The following is a 26,440-nucleotide window of genomic DNA, read 5'->3' on the forward strand; positions in this document are numbered from 1 at the left end:
TTCTAGAAAAATAAAATAAGATTGCAAAAGATATGCAAAAAAATGATGTTGCTTTAAACGATCGGTTTCTTTTAACCTCATAACAACACACACAAGTTCACTTGGGAGTTGACATGAATCTTAAACGTGATCAGAAGACGACAGAAAGAAAAAGAAAAAGAAAAATAATTAAACGTGAATAAAAAAAAATGAAGAAAAAGCGCAGACCTCAAATTGTTCGAATTGTTCACATGAGCTTTTCTTTTCCCTGAAAAATTTTTCATCTACTATTATTTTGTTCATCATTGTTAAACTAACAATCACAATATAAAAAAATTAGTTGCATTTATATTTGCAATTAAACGATCTTTGATATTCAAAATATTGTAAACGATAAAGTCCCCCAGAAATTATTATTAGACAAAAGAATTATCGATGCAAAAGTATGTTCCAACGACTTGGATAGCTTCGAGGATATCCAGCTTTTAAAGTGAATCGATAAATAAATGCTTTGTACAATCATTGCATAACAAATGGATAATCTTGGTCGTCTCGGTGAGCGGCAAAGAAATGAGCAGAAGGAGCGTATCCTATGACGAATCTAACATCATTACAAAACTGATATTCCTACCTTTATCGCGGACATGGAAGTGATTTTTCTCGCGCGGATAAACCGCGCAACAAGCTCCGACATAAGCGGCCCACCTGTACACTGGCAACGCCGGTGACAATCAGCTCTACATGATAGCGCGGATACGATTGACGCCATTCTTGATAATCGAATTTGCGGCTTCCGACCTTGCATAAGCGCTACCCTGAACGTCGCTAGACTTGTTAATACCTTAAACTTATGCGATGCACGATGAGAATGCAACAGAAGAGCATTAGTCAAAGCGAATCTATTTCAGGAATTTGACCTCTTTGTTTGCTCTCGGGCTACGGTATGTGTGAAAAGAGAAAGGAGAAAGGGAATAATGAAAAATTAATTTGGTAAATCAATTTTTCGATAAAATAATTTTCCTAAAAAACTTTGAAAATATTTCTTTCTCAAAATTATCGTGTGTGTTCTTCATAATTTGTTTCATATGTTCCAAATTGGTACCGCGTGATTCGATACAAATATAGCCGTCTCGAATCTGTCAATAATTTAAAGATTGCCTAATTATTGCCCAACTCTTTATGGACAATTTTTAATAATTTCCTAATTTTTTATATTATTATTTTTTAACGAATATTCTTTGAATTTCAGAAAGTTTTGTTATTGCTACTATAAAAAAATTGCTCTTTTTTAATATCGTTTTTCGCGAATGCTAATTTGCGTTTTCATTAGACAATTTTCAATTCCATATAAAAACGAAAGAGCGAAAACGACCGACATTCAGTTGTTTGGTCCAGATGAAACGAAACGAAACTAATCGCAAATCGAAAAAATGATATCGTATTAAACGTTGTGAATCTTACAGAAAAAAAATTATGAGTAATAGAAAAGAGCAAGAATGAACATCCGTGATCGATTAAATCGAGATTTCGTAATCAATTATTCAATATTAATGTGTTCGATAATTTGTAAGGATAAGCGTCTGGATTCGATTCTTTGATTATGCAACCGTTTTGATTACTATAATTCTGCATATGACTACTGCATGTTGACGATATTCGATTGGTCGAGTCCTCGATTCGCTTTAATAATGTTTCAAAATCTACAGAATAATGAAATTTTGATTTCTTTTATTCTGACTGACAATCGAATGCTACTCTAGTCCAAAAAAAAAAAAAATAAATTTTGAAATGCAATTCTGAAAATTTACGTTCTTCACATTGTAAGAAACTGTAGTATAATAAATAATGTGAGCAATGTGGAAGCATGTGATCGCGGCGCGTTCCTGGCAACTTTCCTTGCGATCGAAATCACGTGCCGGCCGCGCGAGTCACGCGTCTTTGCCTATATCACGCGCATATATGATATCAAATGGTTATTGACCTGCGACCGTCAACAATCAGGCTAATCAGTCCCGCTCGAGGTCGTCCCGCTTTTACGAATCTATGTCAGAGTTAGGAGACAATCGCGATGAAGTGATAATCCACACGCTACTTCCTAACACGGATCTCCTCTCCTATATACAACTCGTTCTGTATACACGTTTGACATGAAGATCTCATTATGATTCACATTTACGAAACCTCATTACCTCATATGCTTACATTCATTTCGAACGATAGCACGTGCGAAAGTATACGATTAAATTTGTTTATTTAATCGACAAAAATGAATGAAGACTATGTATTTATTGCATATTCTTTTTTTAGGTGAATTTTGATTTTTCCTTTTTTTTCAAATGAAACAGAATAATACACTAGAAAATTAATGTCGCCTTCTTAGCAAAATTGATAGAAAATATCAGACCTGTATAATCGGATAAAATCTTTTGCAATCTTCTGATGATTTTGTGTGATTTAATGATCGATTTTTAATATTATTAGAATGAAATTCGTTGACTAGAAACTAATTAAAAGAGGAAGAAAAGAGTTAACTCTTCTAAAATATTATAAATATTATAAAAATATTCTATCTCCAATTATACACCAAAATATTCAAAGTATTAAACTTTGTCGACTAATGCTAATGACACGAAAAGATCGAGATTATATATAGTATAGTATATTTATATTTTACAAAAGCTTTACACTCTTGCAGAGCGTTTCGTATAATTTCTTTCTTCATAGAAATGTTTATATATTCTTTAACAGATCAAAGAGATCTATTATATTTCACAATCTATCATGATTGTAATAAAACTTGTAACTTGATTGTGCCGGAAGTGTAAAAGTCAATGAGTCACTAACTATCGTTTTGAAGCTTCGCGTTACAGTTGCTTCTTAATACTTCTCTCATCAAATCAATTGAGAAAATAAAAGTTATAAGACATACCGCTTTCTTCACAATCAAGAAAAAGATCTATTATTATCTCCAAAATATAAGCGATATGATATAATAATTATCATAAATATTTGCATAAATACTTATTGTTAGATAAATATGCTATATATTTAAACGAATACTTGGTGAGAAAAACTGAAAAAGTGTTAAAAGTGTTAACTGATATGAAGGATTTTCACACAAGGAAACATATAGAAGAATTTATTCTCGATTGTAATGGACTTTGGACGTGTATATATGAAGAGTAGCTTTCAATTAAAAAATATGCATCTTTTTATAAAGATCTTTCTTTCTGCTGTAGATAACTGAGTGATATATTATTACTTTCAAGTTAATATCTTAAATATTATCATCATGAGAGAAATATAATATATATATATATATATATATATATATATATATATATATTAGAAAAATGTCGCAGATAAAAGTTTTATTGCTTTTAATATTTATATTTATAATTTTCTATATAATTATAAAAAAATTCTATATAAAATATCTATTTATAAATTTCTATATAATTATAAAAAAAATATATATGATTATATATAAAAATATATCCATATATGTTTTTCTTTCCTGTACAACTCTGCCCTATTATAGAAAAAATAAAGAGAATTTAAAAATTTAATTTAAAAATAGAGAAGAATAATTTTCATATTGCTTTTTTTTAATTTAAAAGATGTGAGAAAAGAATTGCCTATATATAATTGTAATTTTCTTAAAATATTTTTTATGAAAAATGTATGCATTTCTATACAAATTATAAAAATATAAAATCAAATGGTTGTTCTAGAAATATATTATAAAATTTTTGATTTTTATATAAATTTTATATGTACAAAGTAATGTAATATATTCCATAATATGGAATATTATAATACATAATGCATAATATTTGTCTGCATATAATTTTTATTACATTTTTTATATAATTCTCATCTTTTATAAATCTCATCTTTTAATTCATATAACATTTTATTAAACTTTTTATTATGTATTATATATATAGGATAATTTTTTTAATACCTTTGATGATATTATTTTTTTCTTTAATGTAAATGTTAAAATTGTTTAGCTAAAAATAATATCATCAAAAGCATTAAAAAATTATCTTCTTATATTTAAATTATTCATTATTTAATATATTGTATGCTATGCATGTGCACGCAACTGTATGGAATGTGAAATAAATAGGTTGTTATCAAATACCGTGCAGTATATATATAAGCACGATGCAGAACATATATGCGTAACATATACAGCGCTGCCAAGAGATTAAAAAAATTTTAAATTTGTTAGATTATTAATGTGAAATAGATTAGAAAGTAGATTTTTAAAAATATTCACTCTTTGAAAAAATTAAAATCTATTATTATAAAGAATATATTTAAAGCCATAAAATTTTCATCTTAAACATTTTTATGTATCTCTCATAATTTCGGTAAAGTCCGCTAAAAATTAATTATACGACTTATCTTCGACAAAATTTTCAATCTTTAAAATGTATGTATGTGTGAAAAGAATTTTATAAAACAAATGTATCTCTTATTTTAAGCTACTCTCTCTTTACATATTCAAACTAAACATGAAAATCGAAGAAAGACATATTTTATTGTCAAAAACAAAAAGAATGCAAAGATAGTTGCAATATTTGCATGTACGTATATACGAGATATTGTCATTGCCAGTCAAGTAATGTGATATTATATTTATTGCAGTACGCATTTGAATGCATATCGATCCCGATATGGAATATCATTTATCGACATACCTCTATTAGATCATCCGACACCAATCGATGATATTCTCAAACGTACAAGCATGAATGTTTCTCGTTCAATTATGTCTTTAGATATTAATTATAAATATTAATTATAAATATTAAGTATTGCGCGCTATAGTTAAGTCATGATTAAGCATTAAATCATTGATACCCGTTTGCCGAAGCCGAGGAAAGAGAGCTTTCTTCTAGATCCATCAGTGTTCTCCATCTTTCACCGGTCGTAGCAGCTGATGGCGCAGCTATCAGCTTAAGGCTGTGTCTTTTTCCTGGGTGCCCGACCGATCCTAAGTTGGGATGGCGATATCCACATGTGGAGTAGTCGCTGTGATGACAGCTCCGTTCTGTTGGCTGCTGAAACACGAATGATCACAATTGCGATTAATACAATACAATAGAATGACTCTAACAAGAATAAAAGCAATTATATTTATTTATAAGATTAACATATAGGATGTACATTTCAAGATTTAATCCCTAGTTAATCGAGGTATCTGTATGCGTTTATTTAGCAAAACAAAATCGTTTATGAGTTGTGTTTATCAGGAAAAAAACTCCAATGAAACAATTAATTTACAGACTCGAATTGAACCAACTTTATATGTGTTGCTAGATTCTAAATAATTTTCAATATTCTGATATTCCTTAATATTTTCGCGATATAAATAAATCTATAGAATATTAGAGATCAAAGTTACTGTTTGATTATGAACGAAACGCGAAATTAAACAAGATTTTCTGCGATAAAGAGGATATGAATGTTTTTGAAAAAATTATACTATTAATACCGATCTCGCGAACACTTGTTTGCAGACTAATCGTAAAGATCTCTCAACAGTATGACATTCGGAATGAAATATGCCTCATCGGAAGTGACTGATGAAGGATTCTCTCTCTCTCTTTACCATTTTTAAACTCGCCATTATACTTATTAAAGTAGCTTAAACACGAAACCAATATCAACACATCGATATTTTAATTTAATGCAATTTAAATGTTTCAATTTCGATTTCATTGTACTTGTTTGAAATCGAAATTATAGTTACACTAAGAAAAAAAAATGTTGAACCAATAATACTAGTGTAATTGGAATTTATTTGATTAATTTAATAACATTTTTAATCAAATCAATATACCATGTATTGATTTGGTTAGTAATGTTATTGAATTAATAAAATAAATTTCAATTACACTAATGTTGTTAATTCAACATTACTTTTTTTTCAGTGTACATATGAATAACTTTACATTTTTTTCAAAAATTAAATCCAAACATTGTGCCAACATGATAAATGATTGTTGTACACGTCTCGTTAATTTACCTCGTAATCTGTTATTAATTGTTAATTTTTCACAACGCGGTGACAATCGCGAACAAAGTCAATGCAGTCAGTCTCTTCTTATTTGTCTTAAGTACGCGCTGTAACGAGATGTGAGATGTAACGACACATATACACACACACACTTTTCATTTCTTGGGACATGTATTCGTATGATCGACAATCAACATAATTTAGTCTGTCGCGTGGTTTGACACGTAATTTTCCACCTTTTGTCCCACTACAATTACATAACGATGATTACATCAACATTCGGAATGAAAAATTTGTCTCTTTTGTGCGTTGCAATACATTCATAATATATTGTATTTACATTATATATACTTATATTGTTTGCTTTGACACTTGTCTTTACTCACGTCATGAGACATTTTACGCAAAATGCACTACCTTTGCTTTACTTTCGCATTCTCGCACAGAATTTTGAGATCTCCTACGTTTCCAACATTTTTACCGTAATGATAATGATCTTAAAAGCTTGACGACTGGTTTCATTCACACAACAGACTGCATAGGTATGAAATACGTGCGAATATAAATGAAGATATATAGATCTAAAGATGTTTTCATAACAATGCGATAACATTCGTCATTTTTTATTAATAGAAAAGTAATTATATTATATATGTATGAAACTCTCTTTAAATTTCATAAGCATATTTTTTACTTAATTTCATAAACACACACACACACATTTTTTTCTCCATCTATGGAAACTTTTATACTTCTGCGTATATTCTTTAAAAAAATGAAATTGCATCCAATACACTCGGTATGAAAGCACCTTAAACCTGTATTGCAATGTTATAATAAGGAGGTCTAGTAGCGAGAAAATCGACCGATTCTCCATTTGTCGTCGTTTTTGTTTGTTCGACAAAAAGATGGATCCTTTGTAAACGTAACATCTGCTATGACGTGACGTCAAGTTGTCTTATTTTCAAGCGCCTGTTTTTACAACCTCTTGCGTTCTTGTCCCGTTAAGTTTTACCATTCATAGGACACAATACAAGCAGCGAATCGTGCAAGTAAAATCGATTATATTCGATAAGACTTTTTTATTTTTAATATTCTTCACTAACACAATACATATATTCGATACAAAATCAGTCGAATGATTTTCTTACTTTGCACTGTCCGTGTGACGTAAGCTTGCCGGATATGAAGTAAACCCTCAAACTACAAATGCGTGGCATCCTCCACAGACGTGCTTCATCAAATTTTTAGCGACGTTGACATTAAAATTATTGCAGTTATCGAACGTATGCAAGAATAATATGTCCGGAGGTCGTTAGCGATCGATCGAATTTTTTTATTAAACAAATATGAGAATCGGTTTACTTATTCCGGGGTCCGAATGCAAAATAATGGAGCAGTTTTATTACGAGCCCAGTCAATTAATTTTTATTCGACAACTGCGGACATATATACTATTTTTATGTTAGTTATTTATGTGTTATGCTTAAAATTAATAAGATAGGAAAGAGTTATTACTCATATATACACGTGCTTTGTCATATAAATATGCGCAGATACATGAAAAAACAAAACAAACATTGATTTTCTGTCGTGCATTCTTTAAAGAATTTATTCCGTATTTTTCCTCTTCAATATTCGAGGAATATCTCCGATGATTGAGGCCGGTAAGTGACGTGACGGATGTCGGCAGGATTTTTCGAGATCCTACGCGTGCAAATGAACGAGATGATTTCTTGTAAGAGAAAGGAACGCTTATGTTTCCCTCGTTTTGGCGTCGTCTTTGTGGGACAAGGTTATATAAATGAGAGGGACCATCGCGAAGGTTTTTCGACCTGGTTTTACATCATAGAATCCTGATATATATCCATTTTATGTTTCGTATGCGTATATGCAGGGTGTCCCACCCTTTTAAAATGAAAATAAATGGCTTTTATCAAAAATCGCGAACAATTTTTAAGTAAATTGGATACACTCTATCAAATAGTGATATTTTCAACTTTTGATTCCGACTGGAAATACGCCATCCGGATCGAAAGTTGAATTTTTTTAGGAGAACATGGTACTTTTTATTACAGATTTGAATTGTACGTGAAAAAATAAGAAACTTTTGTATCAAACGTTTTTTCTGAAAGTGCTTCTGTCAATCTTAAAATTGACCTTAAAAGTAACTGTGATGAAATAATAAACTTTAAATGTTAAGATTGACAGAGGCACTTTCAGAAAAAACGTTTATTATAAAAGTTTCTTATTTTCTCACGTACAATTCGAATCTGTAATAAAAAGTACCATGTTCCCTTAAAAAAATTCAACTTCCGATCCTGATGGCGTATTTCCGGTCGGAATCAAAAGTTGAAAATATCACCATTTAATAGAGCGTACCCGACTTACTTAAAAATTATTCGCGATTTTTGATAAAAGCCATTTATTTTCATTTTAAAAGGAGTGTACGAGTGGTCTGAGACACTCTGTATATACGAATGAGCTCATTAATGGTAGTGTGACTCATAAAAATGCGTTGTTTAATTGTAATACATCTAAAATCTGAGGAAAATAAATTATTATTCGCCACATATATTTTATCTGCTCTCGTAGAATAACAATAATTCGAAGCTAATCTAAAAAAGGGGAAGAGATCAAAAACTCTTTTTTCCTTTAAAATTAAATTCACAAAAAAGAAATTCACAAAAAAATGAAAAATTTTCAAATTAATTATAACAATCATTAATAAATCATTAATAAAATATATTTAAATGTGTAGTAAACATCTTGTATAACGTGATACTTCTATAATGCAAATTCCTGAAAGGATAATGAGAAAATTGCGATCTTGTATAACAGCAATAAATTACTTCTATTTAACGCGATAGATAAATTTCATTAATTTTGTATTTATTTTATGATAAATATGTTTTCAAATTTTGCATAATCTATAAGTATCTATTATAACGGGAAATCATATCGCAGAATATTCACATGAAGATCTATTCTATTTAGACCTCACTGTTGTATGAAAACATCTATATTGATTCATGCTCCACTTTTTAAGTCTTTTCAAAGTGCACGCACATGGTCCGCGGTGCGATGTGACTAATGATATATATATATATATATATATATATATATATATATATATAAGAGATGGAACAGATTTTAAAGAAAATGGAAAACACAATTACTAGATCAATTTAATGCGCGTGTCAATCAATGAAAAACGCGTTATTTATAAAATAAACGTAAAATCCTCTTCTTTGACATATGCTTTTCAACTAAAAATTATATCATTATATCACTAATCTATCTAAAGTTATTTAAAATAAATTTTACAATCAAGATGTTGTGATTTAATCTCCTCTATTTTGCTAACTGAATTTGTAAAAAATAATATTTTTAAATTGCTATTTAAGTTTTCTTTTCTTATCTGAAGATAATATTTTAATATTCTTTTCTTATCTGAAGATAATATTTTAATATTATAATAAATTGTATTTATTAGTTATAATTGTTGTGTGTAAATTAATTATAAGATGGACCTTAAAGATGTTATATGGGATAAGATGGGGAGTAAAAGAAATGGACCGCATTCCTTTTATAACCGCTCAACAGACCTCATAAAACGTTCTTCTGTGGAAAATTCCATGCCTGAAGCAAATAAGAACAAAGAAAAAGCCTCTCAATCTTTCGCTTGGTCTCTTTTGTAATTTCTGTAACCATTCGATATTTTTCATTGAAATCGATTCTGAATCGGTTCCATTGTACATACGTAATAGAAATGTTCCGTTCTTGATCTGTCATTCTTTATCATCATTTATATTATATTTCATCCAGTTAATGTATATTTATAACAAATATATATAAAACATCATATATATAAGAACAAATTATTATGAAAAGTTAAATAGAGATATTATGTTAAATGTCACATATAATTATATTAACATTTTTATTAAAAAACATATTATTTAATTATAATTATATTAACTTAATAAAGATACTGAAATTCTTTTGGAATGTTGTAGTAATTTATGAACTTTTAATAATGTCACATTGACAATCATCTGCTACGTGATAGCATTTACTTAATGCAATTAACATGCTGCTCATTAGACAATCATCAAAATTACTATGCGCATAACGTCGTATCTCGTGTTTTTTTTTCTTTTAACCATCCAATTTTTCTTGATTGTTCTGTACAGATCATTAAAGACAATACATAATTACAAGAAATTTATTCTATATTGCCTATATTTATTGCAACTATTTATTTCGCATTTTATTACTTGTCAATATTAATTTTTTGTATTTCAGATATATAATAGATATAAGAATGTGCAAGATACGGGATTTCAAATAAAGTTACGTGAGTGACATGTGAGTTTTATTAAAAAGAAATTCACTTGAATATAATCAAAGTATAAAATCGAAGAACAAAAGCTATCCTATTGTTTATATATATCTTCACATTCGTTATTATATTGTAAGACTAAATGTAAAATGTGATTATAGTAAAATATAATGAACGTATGGACAATTTATTTTTTCTTCATATATATAAATCATTTGATTATATTAATCCCTTTAAATATTACATAAACATTTTTTTTAAATATTGACTTATCCAATGACGTCACATTATATATACGTGCGCTCTCTTAAGATTTTTATCAAAGAAATAGACGTTTGGCAGACATTAAATTACGCGGATAGAATTAAAAATTACTTTCATTGACGTTAACAATAATGACGATATTTAAAGTAAATTGGTAAGTCTCTACGGATTTTTACGGAAGTTGCGCGTAATAAATCACTTGTCGAAACACCCGTTATGATAAATAACGAACAATATAACTGACATGTGTGTAATGGAACGTGTGCGTCAATTTTTTAAATGAAATTATTCTAAGGAAAATTCTTGTGTAAAAAACAAAATGCGCTTGGTTCGCGAATATATTGCTTCAAAAATGCGCTTAATCTCATATATAAAGACATTCCTGGCATCATGTATCAAAGAAGAATTAAAAAGCTGATTCGAAATTGTATTAAAATCGTATTCAAAAGATAATACTTGCAATGTTTGAATGTGCATTTCGCGGAAACATTTGATTTCTTTGAGATCTATAGAAATATTATATATACATAAATGGCCACATCGAAAATAATTAAATTAGCTTCATAAAATATATATTTTATAGTCACTTTAGAAACACTCTGTATAATGTATATCTGCAGAGGATGTGATAATAATATCTTGACACGTAATTTTCATGCGTATCAGAGCATTATCGATACACGTAATTCATTTTTATAATGACATAATGATTATTGATTATTTGAAAAATAAGAAATAATAATGATTAATGATAGCAATTATTCAAAAATTAATAAAATGATAATTTCTTTATAATAATTTTATTTTGTTTTTTGAGATAGCGTTACCATCTCTCGAATGATTAACAGTTACATACAAATGTACAGGGACGAGACACGCGCATTTCAATACGTGCAAAATCATACGTTAAGGCATATCTAACACCATGTATACCCGATATGCCACGAAATGCCTTCACGTTTGAACAGACATAGTTATTTTCAGGTCGAATGCATCTAGATATTCATGCATCATTACTCTGTTGGCTCTCGGAAGAATTAGCATTATTATGACCAAACAAGAAACACGACAAAAATTATATTCTGTTAACCTTGCATTTAATATATCAAACAGTTGTCAAACTAATTGTTAGGAAATTATCGAATCAATAGTCGTGATGCAAATATTTAAAAATAATGCGTTCAAAATGAATGTAAATGTCTCCAAGTGGGAGACATTCATGATGCTGAATATAATATATATATATATGCACGAAATTGCCGTTTTTTATTGATCATGTGATTCTCTATAATTGTATATAAAAAAATGGAAAAACGAATTTTTCCTTCATATTAAAAAAGTTAATTTGAAAGTTTCTTTCGCGAAAGGATATATTTCTGCTCCTTAAAAATCTAGTCGCTTATATTTCGCTTTCGGAATTATGCAAATTGATCGGCGGCCGAAATCTCGTATGGGGAACGAGGACGTGGTGTCTCTCCGTGGTGCTCAATGTACGCTAGGACGATGATTCATCGTCACGAGACGTCGCGTGTGCGATTAAGCTCATTGAATGCGAGACCGTCTCGTGACTTCGATAACCTGATAATCAAAGCTGCGAACTTTGATAATCGCGATATTTTAAGTGAGCGATGACCAAACGAAATGCAAGCGATGACGGTGACCATTTCCGAAAAGAAAGAAAGCTTCAGCAGAAGCTTCTTGACGGATTTTACGAGTCATAACTTTGAGAGTCATCGAGATTACAACACGTCTTAAAGAGATTGTTCATCTCAATGGGCAAATTAAACAATGTACGAATTAAAATTGAATATTATTTTTTTCTATATTCTTTGTGTACTATAATATATAAATTTGTTTGCATAGTTTGTAAAAAATTTTTAACTAAAAATCGCGATTTTTACATCCTTATAATTTTTATATATCCTTATAAGTCAGAGAAAAGCAGACATGTATATGACGATGACGATGTTATAATCTTGTAAATAATATTGTTATCTGAACCAAAAATTTATTGTAAATAAATCAAGAAATGCTTTGTAAAAATATACAAATAAATTTGAATGTCCCGGATTAAGTGTCATAGTGGTTGTTTATTATCATCAATTCATCAATAAATCATTTGTATCGTAAATAAAACACATTCGCGTATCGACACAAATGTTTCACATTAACAATAAAAGTATATCACATAATGAAAGCATGTTAATAATTATCAACAAGCGATGGATATAAAAGAAGTCAATCATTATAACGAGTTTAAAAGACGATATCAAACACTTATGATACTTACAACTTACTTACTTAACTGCTACAAACTTACTTACTTAACTGCTACAAACACTACACTAACAGGCTTGGTTATAAAAAAATTATTTCTCCGCCTCTCTTTTTTTTTAAAATAATAATTAATAATCTTTTTTTTAACAAGATAGAAATTTTTTTACATGTAATATAAAACTGATTTCGGAATTATAACTAATTAGGAATTTTTTTTATATTGTGAAAAGATAAAATAATAATATGTACAATTTTGTATAAATTATTATATTACATTAATTTTGAAAAATTTACATAAGATGAGATACTTTTAATTATGTAAATTAATATGTAAATGATTAAAATATTTTGTAAAGTGTATCTTGGATTATATAGATCTTTGCGGATAATTATCAAAGAATTATTCAAATATATCATCTTTGAAAGGAATATTTTTATTCTTCAAATATTATCTTTAAAAAATTAATTAAATATTATCTTTAAATTACTTCAGATTTGCTGATATTTAAAAGAAACGATAAAAGTAATAACTTTGTTAGACAATAAAAAAATTACGACACATATCGATGAAACAATTGAAATTGAACTATAGATTGCATGTAAAAAATTTGACTAAACTATCGGGCAATAAATAATGAAGCTCATTCATTTTATATCAAATCGATCGTTCCTGAACATGCTTCGGTACGATCGTAAATTGATATTCTAGAATTTATGAATCATTTATTATCGAGAACGAAACAAGCATTTAACTTCCGATGACTTTTAATAAATGCTTAATGTTTTTATTTCGTAAAAGCTTGTGCCAAGTAAAAGAATTCTTTTTATCTACATTAATTAAAAGACTAATTTATTATAAAATTACTTTGATATAATTGATTAAAAACTTACTATGATAAAAGTGTTCCCTCTAGGTCACATTTCGCACTTTAAATAATCCGAAAATCCCATCTTCCGTCAACGATAGAAACAGCACATCTAATTATAACTATTATTACGCTATTTTAACATGAGCTAACGGGTTGCTTCATCAATCACGATTGTCCCTAATGTAATATCGGCGGACAAACATGCATATGACAAGGGAAAAAGTAGTATAATGTATTCGAGAATGCCAGGCCATGTATATAGAAAGAAAACGTGACGAACCACTTTCGCAATCCGAAAATAAATAAATTGCGTCTATTCCCTGGTCCTTATTTCTCGTTCTAACAATTTTAAGCTATTTCCATTCGGCGCGAATTTTCCCTTCTGTGTCTTATTTCGCTTATTAGCCGATCTAATTTTGAACGTTGGCGCGGATCTCTCCTTACGTGTCGGAATTATGTATTACGTGTATTCGCGTGCATATGTGTGTATGCATGTATTTTCGTTTCGTTATCGCTCCTTTAATTCTCAAGAAAACTTTATTATCTATTCGCGTTTATCGCGCTGACCGATGTATTTCTATAGTGTCAGTTATATTATCGCATTCCAAAGAAATTATGCTGACGCAGGACCCAAATATGCGTATCCTGCTCTGTGAAACAATAAGCGGTGATTCTTCTCGCGCGTAACAAAAAAAAATTGCGCTTGCCCGCGTCGATTCATTAATATGAAAAATCGTTATTCAATCGACGCGACAAACGTATAAACGAGCAATAAACAGAAGACGTAGCGATCGAATTTTATTACAACGCGTGCAATTTTTCATACCGCAATAAACCGCTCGAACGCTGTCAAAATATATAGCTCGGTCTTTATATTTGGAGAAGATATTTTTGCATTATTTTATTCTTCCCTTACGCTCAATAGGAGGAAAGTATGCGTCGCGTTCGAGTTGACAAGAAAGTGTACTTTCTAGATTTTCGTATGCTTTCTATTTTCAAGATAAGTACGATTCTCGCGCCTCTTTCTCCAGCCGGCGAAATAAGCTGGCATAAACTGTCGCGGGAGATCGGAGAAATGGGCGACGCGGAGCAGGAGGGTCCGCTACTCCGGTTCGCCATTGTTATTTCCGGCGAAAATGATCCAGGCACACGCGATCTATTGTGTGACACGAGTCATATATGTACGTACCTAGGCTCCGAATCGATCGTTGGACGCGCACCACTCGCGCGGGCAACGGCGTCGTGGCTGCTCGAGCTGCCACGACCGGACCACGAGAGTCCGCTCTCCTGGCACGATTCCGGCCCCGACCTTTCCGCCTTCGCGCTCCGCTTTCTCAGCGTCTCACCGTCCGCCGGCTTTTACGGAGACGGATGTGACATACGCGTGTATATGTTTACAGTGTATCTAAGAATGTTATGTGCACGGGCACACACGGAAGATACGTTTGCGCGCGCGGCGATCATGCGCGCGAGAGCGGCGCCGCTGACAAACTGGTGACCAGTTCGGAGCGGTCGGCTCTTCGGGCTCTTCCCATGGGAAACCCGGCTCCGTCCGTCTCGCTCGCTCGCTCGCTCGCTCGCTTGCTCCGTTCACCGTACGACGATATTAACCGTAGGTGACCGGGAGACAAGAGTAGAGCGGGAACTGAATTTCTGTTTGACCAGCCAGAGCCGGCCAACGCGCGAACCGAGCCGAGTTGCCCCCAAGCGGGCTCGTTTGCGCGCCGATGTGGTTTTTTTCAAATCGCGATTCACCTCGAGAAACCAAATTCGACTTTTTCGTTCGAATTTTGTTAAAACTGTTTTTTGTCTTTTCTTTTTTAATCGAATCGTATATTCAATTCGCACGAGTCCCTGCATTCGAACGCATTCGAGAGTTTATTGACAGATCGCATTTTGATAGAAAAAATACAGTTATTTAAAATCGTGACTCGCCAGAGCCTCGAGAAACCAAATTCAACTTTCGAATTTTACTGAAATTGTTTTCTTTTTTTTTAATCGTCCTATATAATATACAATCCGCACGAGATCCTGCATTCGAGAGTTTATTGACAGATTGCATTTTGATAGAAAAAATACAATTATTTAAAATCGTGATTCATCAGAGCCTCGAGAAACCAAATTCAATTTTCGAATTTTACTAAAACTGTTTTCTTTTTTTTTAATCGTCCTATATAATATACAATCCGCACGAGATCCTGCATTCGAGAGTTTATTGACAGATTGCATTTTGATAGAAAAAATACAATTATTTAAAATCGTGATTCATCAGAGCCTCGAGAAACCAAATTCAACTTTCGAATTTTACTAAAACTGTTTCCTTTTTTTTAATCGAATCGTCCAATATGCAATCCGCACGAGTCCCTGCATTCAAGAGTTTATTGACATATTGAATTTTGATAGAAAAAATACAATTACTTAAAATCATGACTCACCAGGGCCTTGAGAAACCAAATTCAACTTTCCGTTCGAATTTTACTAAAACTGTTTTTTTTTCTTTTTCTTTCTAATCCAATCGTCCTATATCTCGATTCTGTAATATTTGATTGTTCCTGTTTTTTTTTCTTTATTTATATATATTTTTTACAAACCAATACACTTAAATATTTTCATCTTATTATCTTATTTCAAAATTTTGTTGGAATAAGATGAAAATATGTATGTTTTCGTTTAAAATAAAAGTTGCTTTCAATCTTTTTTTTCTCGTAATAGAACAAAGCAATTATAGAAAATTAATTATATCAAATTATATTAAATTAATTATATCTAACTAGACTGCATTAATTAATTCTAACTAGACTGCAGAGATTATCGGTTAAGTGACTATTTTTATTATGAAAGTAAAATCAAAATTTGATACATAATATTGAATGATATTTTATTTAATCCAAATAAATCAATTATTTTTTCGATGTTTATAGTACTTGTTTGTCCGTATCTTTTCCTTTTCTTCTGTTAATTTTTAAATTTTAATTTATATGTTTCTTACAAACTAAAAGTTTCTGTACATTTTAACAAAATCTTTTAGAATAAGATGAAAATATGAAAATGTTTTCATTTAAAGTTGTCTTCAATCTCTCTTTTTTCTCATAATAAAACAAAATAGCTGTAGAAATATTAATTAAGTCAAACTGCATATAAAAAAAGAGGAAAAGAAAACGAGAATATTTATATACAGATTACAGACACATGTTATAATATAAACATGCAGAAGAGAGAGAAGAAACACTTGAGAATATATTCGAAGCTTTTATCTGCAAATTGCTCGCGGACGAAAGAAAAATACGTAAAAATCGAACCGCTCTAAATATTGATCGCCTCGATTAGTCACCGTGTGTTATGGGACGGTAAAAGTAAAGAACGCAACGCTAGCTCTGCAGAATTTTTTTTTTATCAAACGAGGAAAGAGAAAGCGTGCGTTCATTGCCGTGGACGTTCGTGCCACGATCGCATTGTCGGGCACAATTTTGATGATTCTCCGGCGTACTATGTCAATTTCTTTATGACGGCGAGCGCGCAAAATTGGGTCGGTCGTGGAACCGAGACCGAGAGAGAAGTCGAATTCTCTCTCCCCGCCGACAACTTTTAATGAATATACATCGCCGCAGCACGCTCCGAGATCCGTTTGTTCCCTTTTTTTTTGTCCTTTTTCACTCGTCATCTTGCACTATCAATGAGTATATGCAGATTACCAGTGCATGCTGTATTATGCTGATCGCATATGCATGCACCGGTTCGCAACAAGTATATTCAGAATGGTCCTACTTTGTAAGCTGCATATGCATTTATGCAAATTCTGTGGGATCAACGTAACGGGGCGCGTTTTATCGGCCTGCCTTTATATCGTGCTGTGAAAAGGGAAAGGGGGGAGGAAAAGGGTAGAAAGAGGAAAAGTATTCGATTTGTAAAATTCACCGCAAATTCGAATTGATCTGACACATTCTTAACCCTTTGAGGAAGAATACTTTTTTTTAATCAAATTTTTATAAAATTTATAAAAAGTATTTTTGTTTAATGAAAGTAAATGTAGTTTTGATAAAAAAGTTAAAGCAATCAGTACGATTGCTTTAATATGATACTCGAAGCAATCGGTTATACAGAGATCAACATCACATTCATACCTTAATCCTTTTCTTTTTTTAAATTGAATTGAAAGATACTACTAAAAACGATGCATCTTCGTTATTTTCGAATGAATAAAAGAAAGGAAAATATCTATCAATAAGTATTTTCTTGCATTTGTTCTCCTTCCGGTCCCAATTGATGTTAATTGAAAATTTTTCTGATTAATTGAATTCTTGAAAATCATCAAATTAATTCCATTTTCAAAAAATTTCAAATTTTAAGAGAAATGAAAAATATGAAAAAATGCTACATTTATCGATTAAAGTTAAAGATTTATACAAATGTTTATCGTCTCTTTTGAAAAAAATTCAAAATGTATATGTTTGTCGTCCTCAAAGGATTAAAAATTAAATGCCACATTGTTATATATACTTGATGCAAAATCGTGTCTCTTGATCTTGATGATCAATAATGAGAAAGTTATTCGATCAATGTTGGAAAATATGCAATTATATTAATAATCAACCAAAATGTGATAGACAACAAACGAGTTTTTACGATTGATTTTTGTAACGATTTGAATTATGATTTTATACTTCGATATGTAAATCGCGTTTACATTAACTGTCCTGATTAAAAGTCCTGTATTCTCACTACAATTATATTTAATTGTTAATGAATTAAGAGCGAAAAATCACACGAGTTTCTTGCGAGAAAGAAATACATCGCAAAATTAATAAGTTTTTTAAATGAAATCACTTGTGTATGATAATATGAATTAGAAAAATATGTCGAAAACTCTTTTTTTATCCTGCATTAATAAATGATTATATAATTTTACACATGTTCTATATTTTCAACAAAATCTGAACATGAACCTTATAATTGATCAACTCATTAATTCATGAATCAAAAAAGTTTTCGGCATATTTTATCCATATTATTGAATACGAGAAATCTGATTTATAAAAGAAAACTTATTTATTTCGAAATATTTTACTTAAGAATAAAACTCATATTTCTCGCTTCTAGAACAACATAACATCAATAATAAGTAGGAGTTTTAATGAAGTCTGTCAGATAATAAAATCAATTCTGTGATTAAAAATGGAAAATCACTATAAAACAAGTATAATTTACAATAACAAGATTGAATATATCTACAACGAAAATTTGATGAAATATTTAGTTTTATCGAATTATTTTTTTTAGAAATGCTTTTGCAGAGGAATACGCAAATTTCTTCACATCGATTCTCGTCCTTGAGAACAATTTAAAATCGGAAAGTGCATGGATCATAGAAAGGACTAAACATTTCAGGTACGAACACGCGAGTATTAATATGTTCGTTTTTAATATGATATACATGAGGCATGATGATACTATCGGCTTGATTAAGACAATAATCATTATATTATTCGCAATAATAATAATAAAGATGATAATGATGATGATGATGATATTATATATATATAGTTTAACGTACAAACTATACCTTAATAAATTCTAACGCAGGGCATTGTATATACACAGCCTTGTGCTGGTCTAGATATATGCCGAAGGATCGGCTCTAGATTCGATTTCTAGAATTGTAGCTTGGGGATTGAGGGATCCTGCGTCCTACGTAGATCTGCGGATCCGCACGACACATCCCAACATGTCACACATTTCTATTAACTAATTATCAACATTTATACACATAATACAAGCAAGTCTCTTACATATGCACGCAGGCATTCACGCATATCCTCTGAACCCGCTAATAAGACTGTGCAAAGATCCTTAAATTGAGAACAAGTCAAATTCTTTCCCTCTGATCGTTATACTTGTCCGATGAGATAGACAAAAAAATAATAATAACAATAATTATATATATATATATATATATATATATATATATAATTTAAAAAAATTGTAATATTTATATTTTGCATAGTGACACATAAAATTTTAATATGAAATTTCATTGCTGATTGCATAATAACTATATAATATGCAATCAATCAATCGCGGTCAATTATCTGTACTGCAATTTTAATATAATTGATTATTTATATCGCATGGTAAATATATGCTTAATCTCGTCCAGGTTTAACATCTCCTTTTTCTGACTGAGGATAGATCTTAAAATTAAATGCATTTGACAGAAATAATCTCCCGTCGTTTCCTCGATATATAAATAGTAAAATACTATTATTCGCTTAACGCAGCATATTATTTGTATTTTTCATGTGTGTCTGACAGCATTCTTTTTGGTACACATACATCCGTGAAATAAAAAAATCAAAGGATTCGGGTATTTCTAAATCCAAATGTTATTGGATGTAATTGATCTATTATTATTCGACATTATATATGTAGTTATAACAATCCTTCGTCGTTCAATGTAAAAGTTATTCATTGCACATTCTTACTTTCCTCGGGAGGCATCTATTACATTCTTCATTCACGTACAAAGAAAAAAAATTGATCGACATTATCGTATATAAACTTGACATAGAAAAAAATCTTAAAATTCAGAATCGCTCATGAAGAATTATTTAGTTTTAGAATAGAATATTTCTATTTCAATCTGATATCTCGCAGGAATAATGTTTTGTAATTATATTTTCATATATTTCTTTTTAAGAAAACTATATTTCTCACAAAAAATTGAAGAGTCAATCTTTGAGTTTCAAAACAGTGTTGTAATGCATCTGCACCGCAAAATTTGAAAAAATTTATGCTTAAATCAAATTATCCAAGAAACCAAAAAAAAAATTTTTTTAATTTAAAATTGTTTTCTTGTATACTGATAAATAAAGTAAAGTTTAATTTTTTCCGCATAAAAGCTGATTCAGTTTAATAAATTCTATTGTTATTTAAGCATCAGTTGCACTAACATGTCAATTAACCAATTAAATTTTTCAAATAGATTTTTTTAAGAAAATATCACCTACAAATTTTTAAAAGAATGTCATTAACAAAAGAAAAAGAGAAAGAGAGAGAAGAGAGAAAAAGAGGAAGGAGAGAAAAAAAAATGAGAGGAAAAAAGAATGAAGAAAAAGAATGAGAAAGAGGAAGGGAAAAAGGAAAGAAGAGAAAAAGATTGATGAGAGAGCAAGGTGAGATCAATTATGATTAACTGTGGTTAATTAAGGTGATGAATAACTATACCGTTAATTTATAACATTTCTTTGTTTATAATTGTATTGTAATATCATAATTGCAATAAATTAGGACTTAAGACAAAAAACGAAATGATGTAACATTTTAATGACAGCTAATTAAACGAGGTTGTCAGTGCAACCGAGCATATATAAACATAGCTATTTACAGGCGTGTGCATTCTTCCATGCGTAAAAGTGCAGAAATTAAAACAAGATAACATGGCACGATAATATAACAATGTGAGGAAAAGAAAAAAATAAGAATAAGCAAATATAAAAAAGTCAGAATGAATTAACGGATCTTTCAAAATAAAAAAAAAGATGAAAGAGGCAAGGAAGAATAAAGAAAGAAAAAGGGAAGCAGAGAGAATGGGAAAAAAAGAAAGAGGAAAAGGAAAGGAAATGAAGATGGGGAAAAGAAAGAGAAGGAACAGAGAAAGAGAAACGCTTTTTTCTCATATTACGTATTTATGAAAAAGCTGCCTGTAAATAACCACTGAAAATTTGCGGTACGATTAATCCGCAAGAGATTATAAATCACTATGCGTATATTGCACTGACCAAGTTGTCGCTTATCGATAATACTTCGTTTACTAATCGCTTGTAAACGCTCCATTGTGTTTTCGTACAAGTGTCACGGACTAATAGGTAAATAATGGCTAAATTAATTCAAAATTAAATTTTTCTCGGAATCTTATTTTGAATGGAATTAAATTCAATCGAGTTAATAATTAAAAAAGGATATGTATACGATGACTAAAATTTTTGGACTGAAAAGTCTATATCGATAAGAAAATCTAGTTTCTTTTTTTTTAATCAGTTAATGTCCACGATATTTAACAGCAATCTTTTACGCACGAAAAATGCACATGTGATTATTATAATCGAGCTTCGCAAGTTATCGCAACAATATGTGTTTTATGCCGCATTACATTAAAAAATTAGAATATAAAATTAGAGAATTATCAACACGCAACTTTTTGTATATATATTCGTAAGTAAAAAAGTCTTTCCGAGGGAAAACAATCGCAATCACACTATTTTTGGATCACACAACTTTCAACGTTTCTAGACGTTTCTAGACAAAGTTCAGGAATCTTCACTAACTATTTATATTATTATAAGAATTATTATTATAAGAGTTTCGTCGTTCATGTATAAAACTGTTGAGATGTATTTTGTACAAAATGTTAATACTAAATCTCTGCGTGTGTTAAACTTTCAATTATATCTTAATACATCTTTCTTTTTACTAAAATCGTTTCTAAAAAACCTCATCTTTACATCTACATATATCGGTTAGTAAAATATGCGCCATTTAATGTTTTCGTTTTTTTTTAAACCTGTATAAATAAAAAAAGAAAACAAAACTATGCATGGCAGCTTTAATGTCGCAACGTATCTACATCCTTACATGCGAGCTAGCTATATACTTGTTTGTGCAGAGATTGGGGCAGAATTGTATTGACCAATTAAATTCCAAATAAATTTATAATTTGAAGTTCGAGTCCTTTTCTAATAAATTAGAAAAAAAGGTTCAATTAAAAAACGTAAAAGTGATTGTGAATGATTAATCATAAATCATCAAATCACCATTGCGACGAAACTCTTTGTTATTCCTCAATATCAATGAGAAAAGTTCTCTTGTTCTTCGCAGTGGAATTTACAGCTAATGTAAAAAGACGTGTGTTGCATGTTATACATATAGTACTTTGGCTTTAAATACAAAATTGCGAGATATTGTGCGTGTTTCGGTTTAATAAACCAAAATTTTCGTGCGCTTTTTACTTCGCAAAACTGCAAGAACCAAATAATGAAATTTAGATCTATGTTATGTTATTAAAGTTTCGAAAGAATCATAAAATTATCAATGGTCAAAAGATATAGTAAATATTTCAGCGATAAATTAATATTTATTTATAAAAACTGAATGATGTCATAATTGTAAATTTATGATTTCACTTATATCATCGATGATCTTATGATTTGTCATCAATTATTCTATATATCGTATGTCATATATGTGCATATAATACGATACTGATTTTTCAATTTAATCAGTTTCCAAGGGATAATTTGCGGCAAGTTAAACTTTTTAAAAATATTTCAAGTTTACACATGTACGTTTTGTCGATGATGTTCACATTATTGGAGTGTGTGTATTAACGTTTTTTGATACACAATACAACTCCATTTATCGAAATATTTATTCGTATTTCATTTATTTATCCTTTATGTCAAATTATTCGCTTTAATAATAGATTTTTGTGTGCAGGTAACTGATTAAAAGTAAGCTGCCAGTAAGTACATATTCGTATAAAAATTTGTTGGATTGAGAAAAAATCTATAAAAGCAAATTTCGAATTCTTAGAAACTCTAAAGTAGAATTGATATATACACGATCCAAATAATTCAAAATCCTCTTTAAAAAATCAAGAATAGAATAAAAAAGGAAAATAAACGAGAACAAGATATTTTTATTAGCTAAAGTTTCGCAAAGATCACTCATTCTATCGTCGTACGTGGAGCGAATGGAATTCCATTGCACTCTCGGCACGTTGGATAAAAAACGTCGATGGGGAGAAGGAGGGCGGAATACGAAGGGAGTGAGAACCTTCTCTTGCACATTCGTTCACATATTGTACGCCACATAGATGGGATCGAGTTGGTCCGCGAGGAAACCATCGCGCAGATGCATCCGTTGCTTCTCACCACGCGAATTGATGGGCACCACACCGGGGTCCACTACAACCACTACGCCGACCACCAAATGATGTTCCTCGAGCACAGCGCTCGTTACTAAAGCCACGAGATCGAGAGCTTCGCTTTCACTACCGTCCAATTCTACCACTACCACTAGGAGATTGGTCCATGTGAATACGGCACTGGAAAAAAGAAACACGATAAAAAATTTTCAATCATTAAGAATCATCAATACAATTAAGAGAAGTATTCAGCATGCAAGATTATTCAAACAACATTACCATAGAAAGAGATAAAGTAAAAATACAAATTAGATTTAGGATAGGAGGAAGAAATTTAAAAAGAACTTACCATTCCGCGATTTTCTTGTGACATCGCATGACACTGTTTTCGATGTCTATTGGATGGTAGCGCATACCCCGCAGTAGTATGGCCTCATCGAGAGCACCGACAACGAACACAGCATCATGCAATTCCGGATCATTTGATACGAGATCGGCTTCGGTCGGGTTAGTGGTGTCACCAGGCACATCGCTAATCACCGATTGCTGAACGCTTTCGGTTCTCCTTAAGAAGCCGAGATAGCCAGTCCTCGCATAGACCTCGTTCGTGTTACCAGTAACCAGCCGCGCGTTGAAATGATCGGCGTAATCGCTCTCATCACCGTAGATTGTGAAGTAACCGCTCGCGTTATGCGCCGATTGCACCCAGATCTCACCTAAATGCGAGTCACCGCATTGACCTTTCGTCTCGGGATTCGCAATGATCACTTTTACGCCAGGTAACAACTTGCCCGATTCCATCAAACACAAAGAATGCGGACTACCGCGTTCTACCAAGGACACTCGATCGTTACGCAACGCGCGTAGATCCACGTAAACTGTCGAAGGCTCCGGGCTGGATGCCCCCTATTCAACAAAATTGATAAAGTATTCAACAAAATTGATAAAGCGATTTAGTGATTTACAAACTAAAGGGATCAACTCCACTAATCAATCTTACCTGTAAGCAAATGGCAGTGTTTACTCGACAGCCAAACGAAGTGGAAACCGCACGCGGACTCAAGCCTAGGGCGGAAAATAGTTTGCTAAAACTCGTCGTTAATGCTATCCGTGGTCTTTCCTCAGCGACAACAACACACGTCCTCACGCATGCAAGGCTGACTCCTCGCGCTTTGAGTGCATGAACTGAAGAGCCAAGTCCCTTGGTGCACAACTCCATGACACCATATGAGCAGAACGTATCTCTTACTCGAGATTGGCTGACTGCTGATAACCAGAGCGCGGGATTGGCTTCCACCTGACCATCAATTAATACAAAATCATCAATTTAAAGCAATCATCGGAACCGAAGATAAAAACGTTTTTGTCACAAGAAATTACCTCAGATGGTGGTATTAGTATGGAGTGATGTCCACTATATATACTACTAAGACACCACAATGCAAAACCAAGGCCTGAATATGGATCTAGACAAAGAGCAATGTGTCTGGAAGGATAGAGTTCGCACGCTAACTTCATAGCACGGCACAACGAAGTCACCGCCGCATGAGACATCTTGATACCGGCGAGCATTCCTGTCGTCGAAACGCTGAAGTCCAGATAGGCCAGCATTTCCGCGGTAGGCGCCCGATACATGACCGGCAGTTTCTTCTTTGGCATGTCATCCATATCCAAGATTATTGGCCAACTCTTTACCTCGACCACGTTATTCGCCTCCTACAAGACAATGCCAATCGATAATACTTTCGCTTACCTAAAATGAGCATTTTCAGTTACCTTTGTCTTGAGCAACTTGAGGATGTTTTGGTTGGTTAACACGAGAACGGATTTACTGACGTCCACGATCATGCGAACGGTCGGCAAAGTTGTCTGAAGGTTTTGCGGATGGGGTGGCCTAATAGTTACCGGCACTGCGCCTACGTACAAGCAGCCATAAAATGCACATATCAGATCGGTACCGGGTGGAAAGATGAGCGCCACATGATCTCCGGTATTGATTCTGCCTCGATCTAGAAGCAAATTCCCGATCCTCTCGGCCTTCTTGTGCAACTGCGAGCAGGACAATGAAGTGGCCACAGCACCTTTTGCATTTAACGATGAAAATATCACATGGTCCGAAGTGCTAACAGCTCGCCACCGTAAAATTTCAGAGATGAATTGGTACTGCACAAACGATGAAATATTATAAAATATATAATGCATAATGGAAATTCTATACATGAAAAGAAGGAGTTAAAGTTTTTCTAAAATTGAATGTTATTTTTATCAGATTTATACGAACCTTTTTGGCATTATCGCTATCCTCGTCTAAGACACCCATGTCTCGTCCTTGAGCCGAGGCTAATCGGTTGCCCTGGACAATATTTCCCACCATAACACTAGCCGGACCGACATCTGCAACAGAATCCCCCGCTACACGCCCCCGCACCATTCCGTTAGTAAACCAACACAAACACTCAACCCGATAATGAAGTAGCTCACACACTCTTCCCTGACTGAGGCCGGAAAATCAAAACTAGAACAATTTGGATTTTGCCATCGGAGCCAGTAATACGCGTTCGCATGGGCCTTCCATTCCAGGTCTATTCGTGTTTTACGCGGATTTACTTTGAATCCATGGATGCTTGAAAATCCCCGAATCTTTTCTTTATTGAATTATATAAGTCCAGGTTGATTATTGATGCCAGATTGATTGCATCATACATTAAAATTATTGATGTAGAAGTAAACAACAAAGTGCAAAAAAAGCGGGA

At 31.7% G+C, this 26,440-nt stretch overlaps 2 protein-coding genes across 15 annotated transcripts in view; both read right to left on the reverse strand.

The window, feature by feature from the left end:
• LOC105252642 (band 3 anion exchange protein) overlaps nt 1–15,265 on the reverse strand; it is a 32,595-nt gene extending 17,330 nt beyond the window's left edge. For 2 of the 6 annotated variants that reach the window (XM_025408004.1, XM_011260126.3), the window contains exons 1-2: nt 14,958–15,265; nt 4,855–5,054 (exon numbers count right to left, since the gene is read on the reverse strand). In XM_025408004.1, coding sequence (XP_025263789.1) covers nt 4,855–4,911 — 57 coding nt within the window. In that variant the 5' untranslated portion in view covers nt 4,912–5,054; nt 14,958–15,265. Of the gene's footprint in view, nt 1–610; nt 729–4,854; nt 5,055–6,022; nt 6,041–13,790; nt 13,983–14,957 lie in introns of those variants that run through there. The other 4 variants (XM_011260127.3, XM_011260128.3, XM_011260129.3 and 1 more) reach the window with 4 other exon arrangements.
• A 5,739-nt stretch (nt 15,266–21,004) lies between these two features.
• The window catches only part of LOC105252640 (disco-interacting protein 2), a 33,670-nt gene continuing 28,234 nt past the window's right edge, over nt 21,005–26,440 (reverse strand). For 7 of the 9 annotated variants that reach the window (XM_011260121.3, XM_011260120.3, XM_011260119.3 and 4 more), the window contains 6 exons: nt 25,969–26,099; nt 25,464–25,850; nt 25,068–25,403; nt 24,688–24,984; nt 24,037–24,593; nt 21,005–23,867 (listed from right to left, as the gene is read on the reverse strand). In XM_011260121.3, the coding sequence (XP_011258423.1) occupies nt 23,615–23,867; nt 24,037–24,593; nt 24,688–24,984; nt 25,068–25,403; nt 25,464–25,850; nt 25,969–26,099 (1,961 nt within the window). In that variant the 3' untranslated portion in view covers nt 21,005–23,614. The remainder of the gene's footprint in view (nt 23,868–24,036; nt 24,594–24,687; nt 24,985–25,067; nt 25,404–25,463; nt 25,851–25,968; nt 26,100–26,440) is intronic. The other 2 variants (XM_011260123.3, XM_011260115.3) reach the window with 1 other exon arrangement.

This window comes from Camponotus floridanus, unplaced genomic scaffold (assembly GCF_003227725.1).
Source record: "Camponotus floridanus strain SB8 unplaced genomic scaffold, Cflo_v7.5 scaffold2, whole genome shotgun sequence".
NCBI classification, from domain to species: Eukaryota; Metazoa; Arthropoda; class Insecta; order Hymenoptera; family Formicidae; genus Camponotus; species Camponotus floridanus.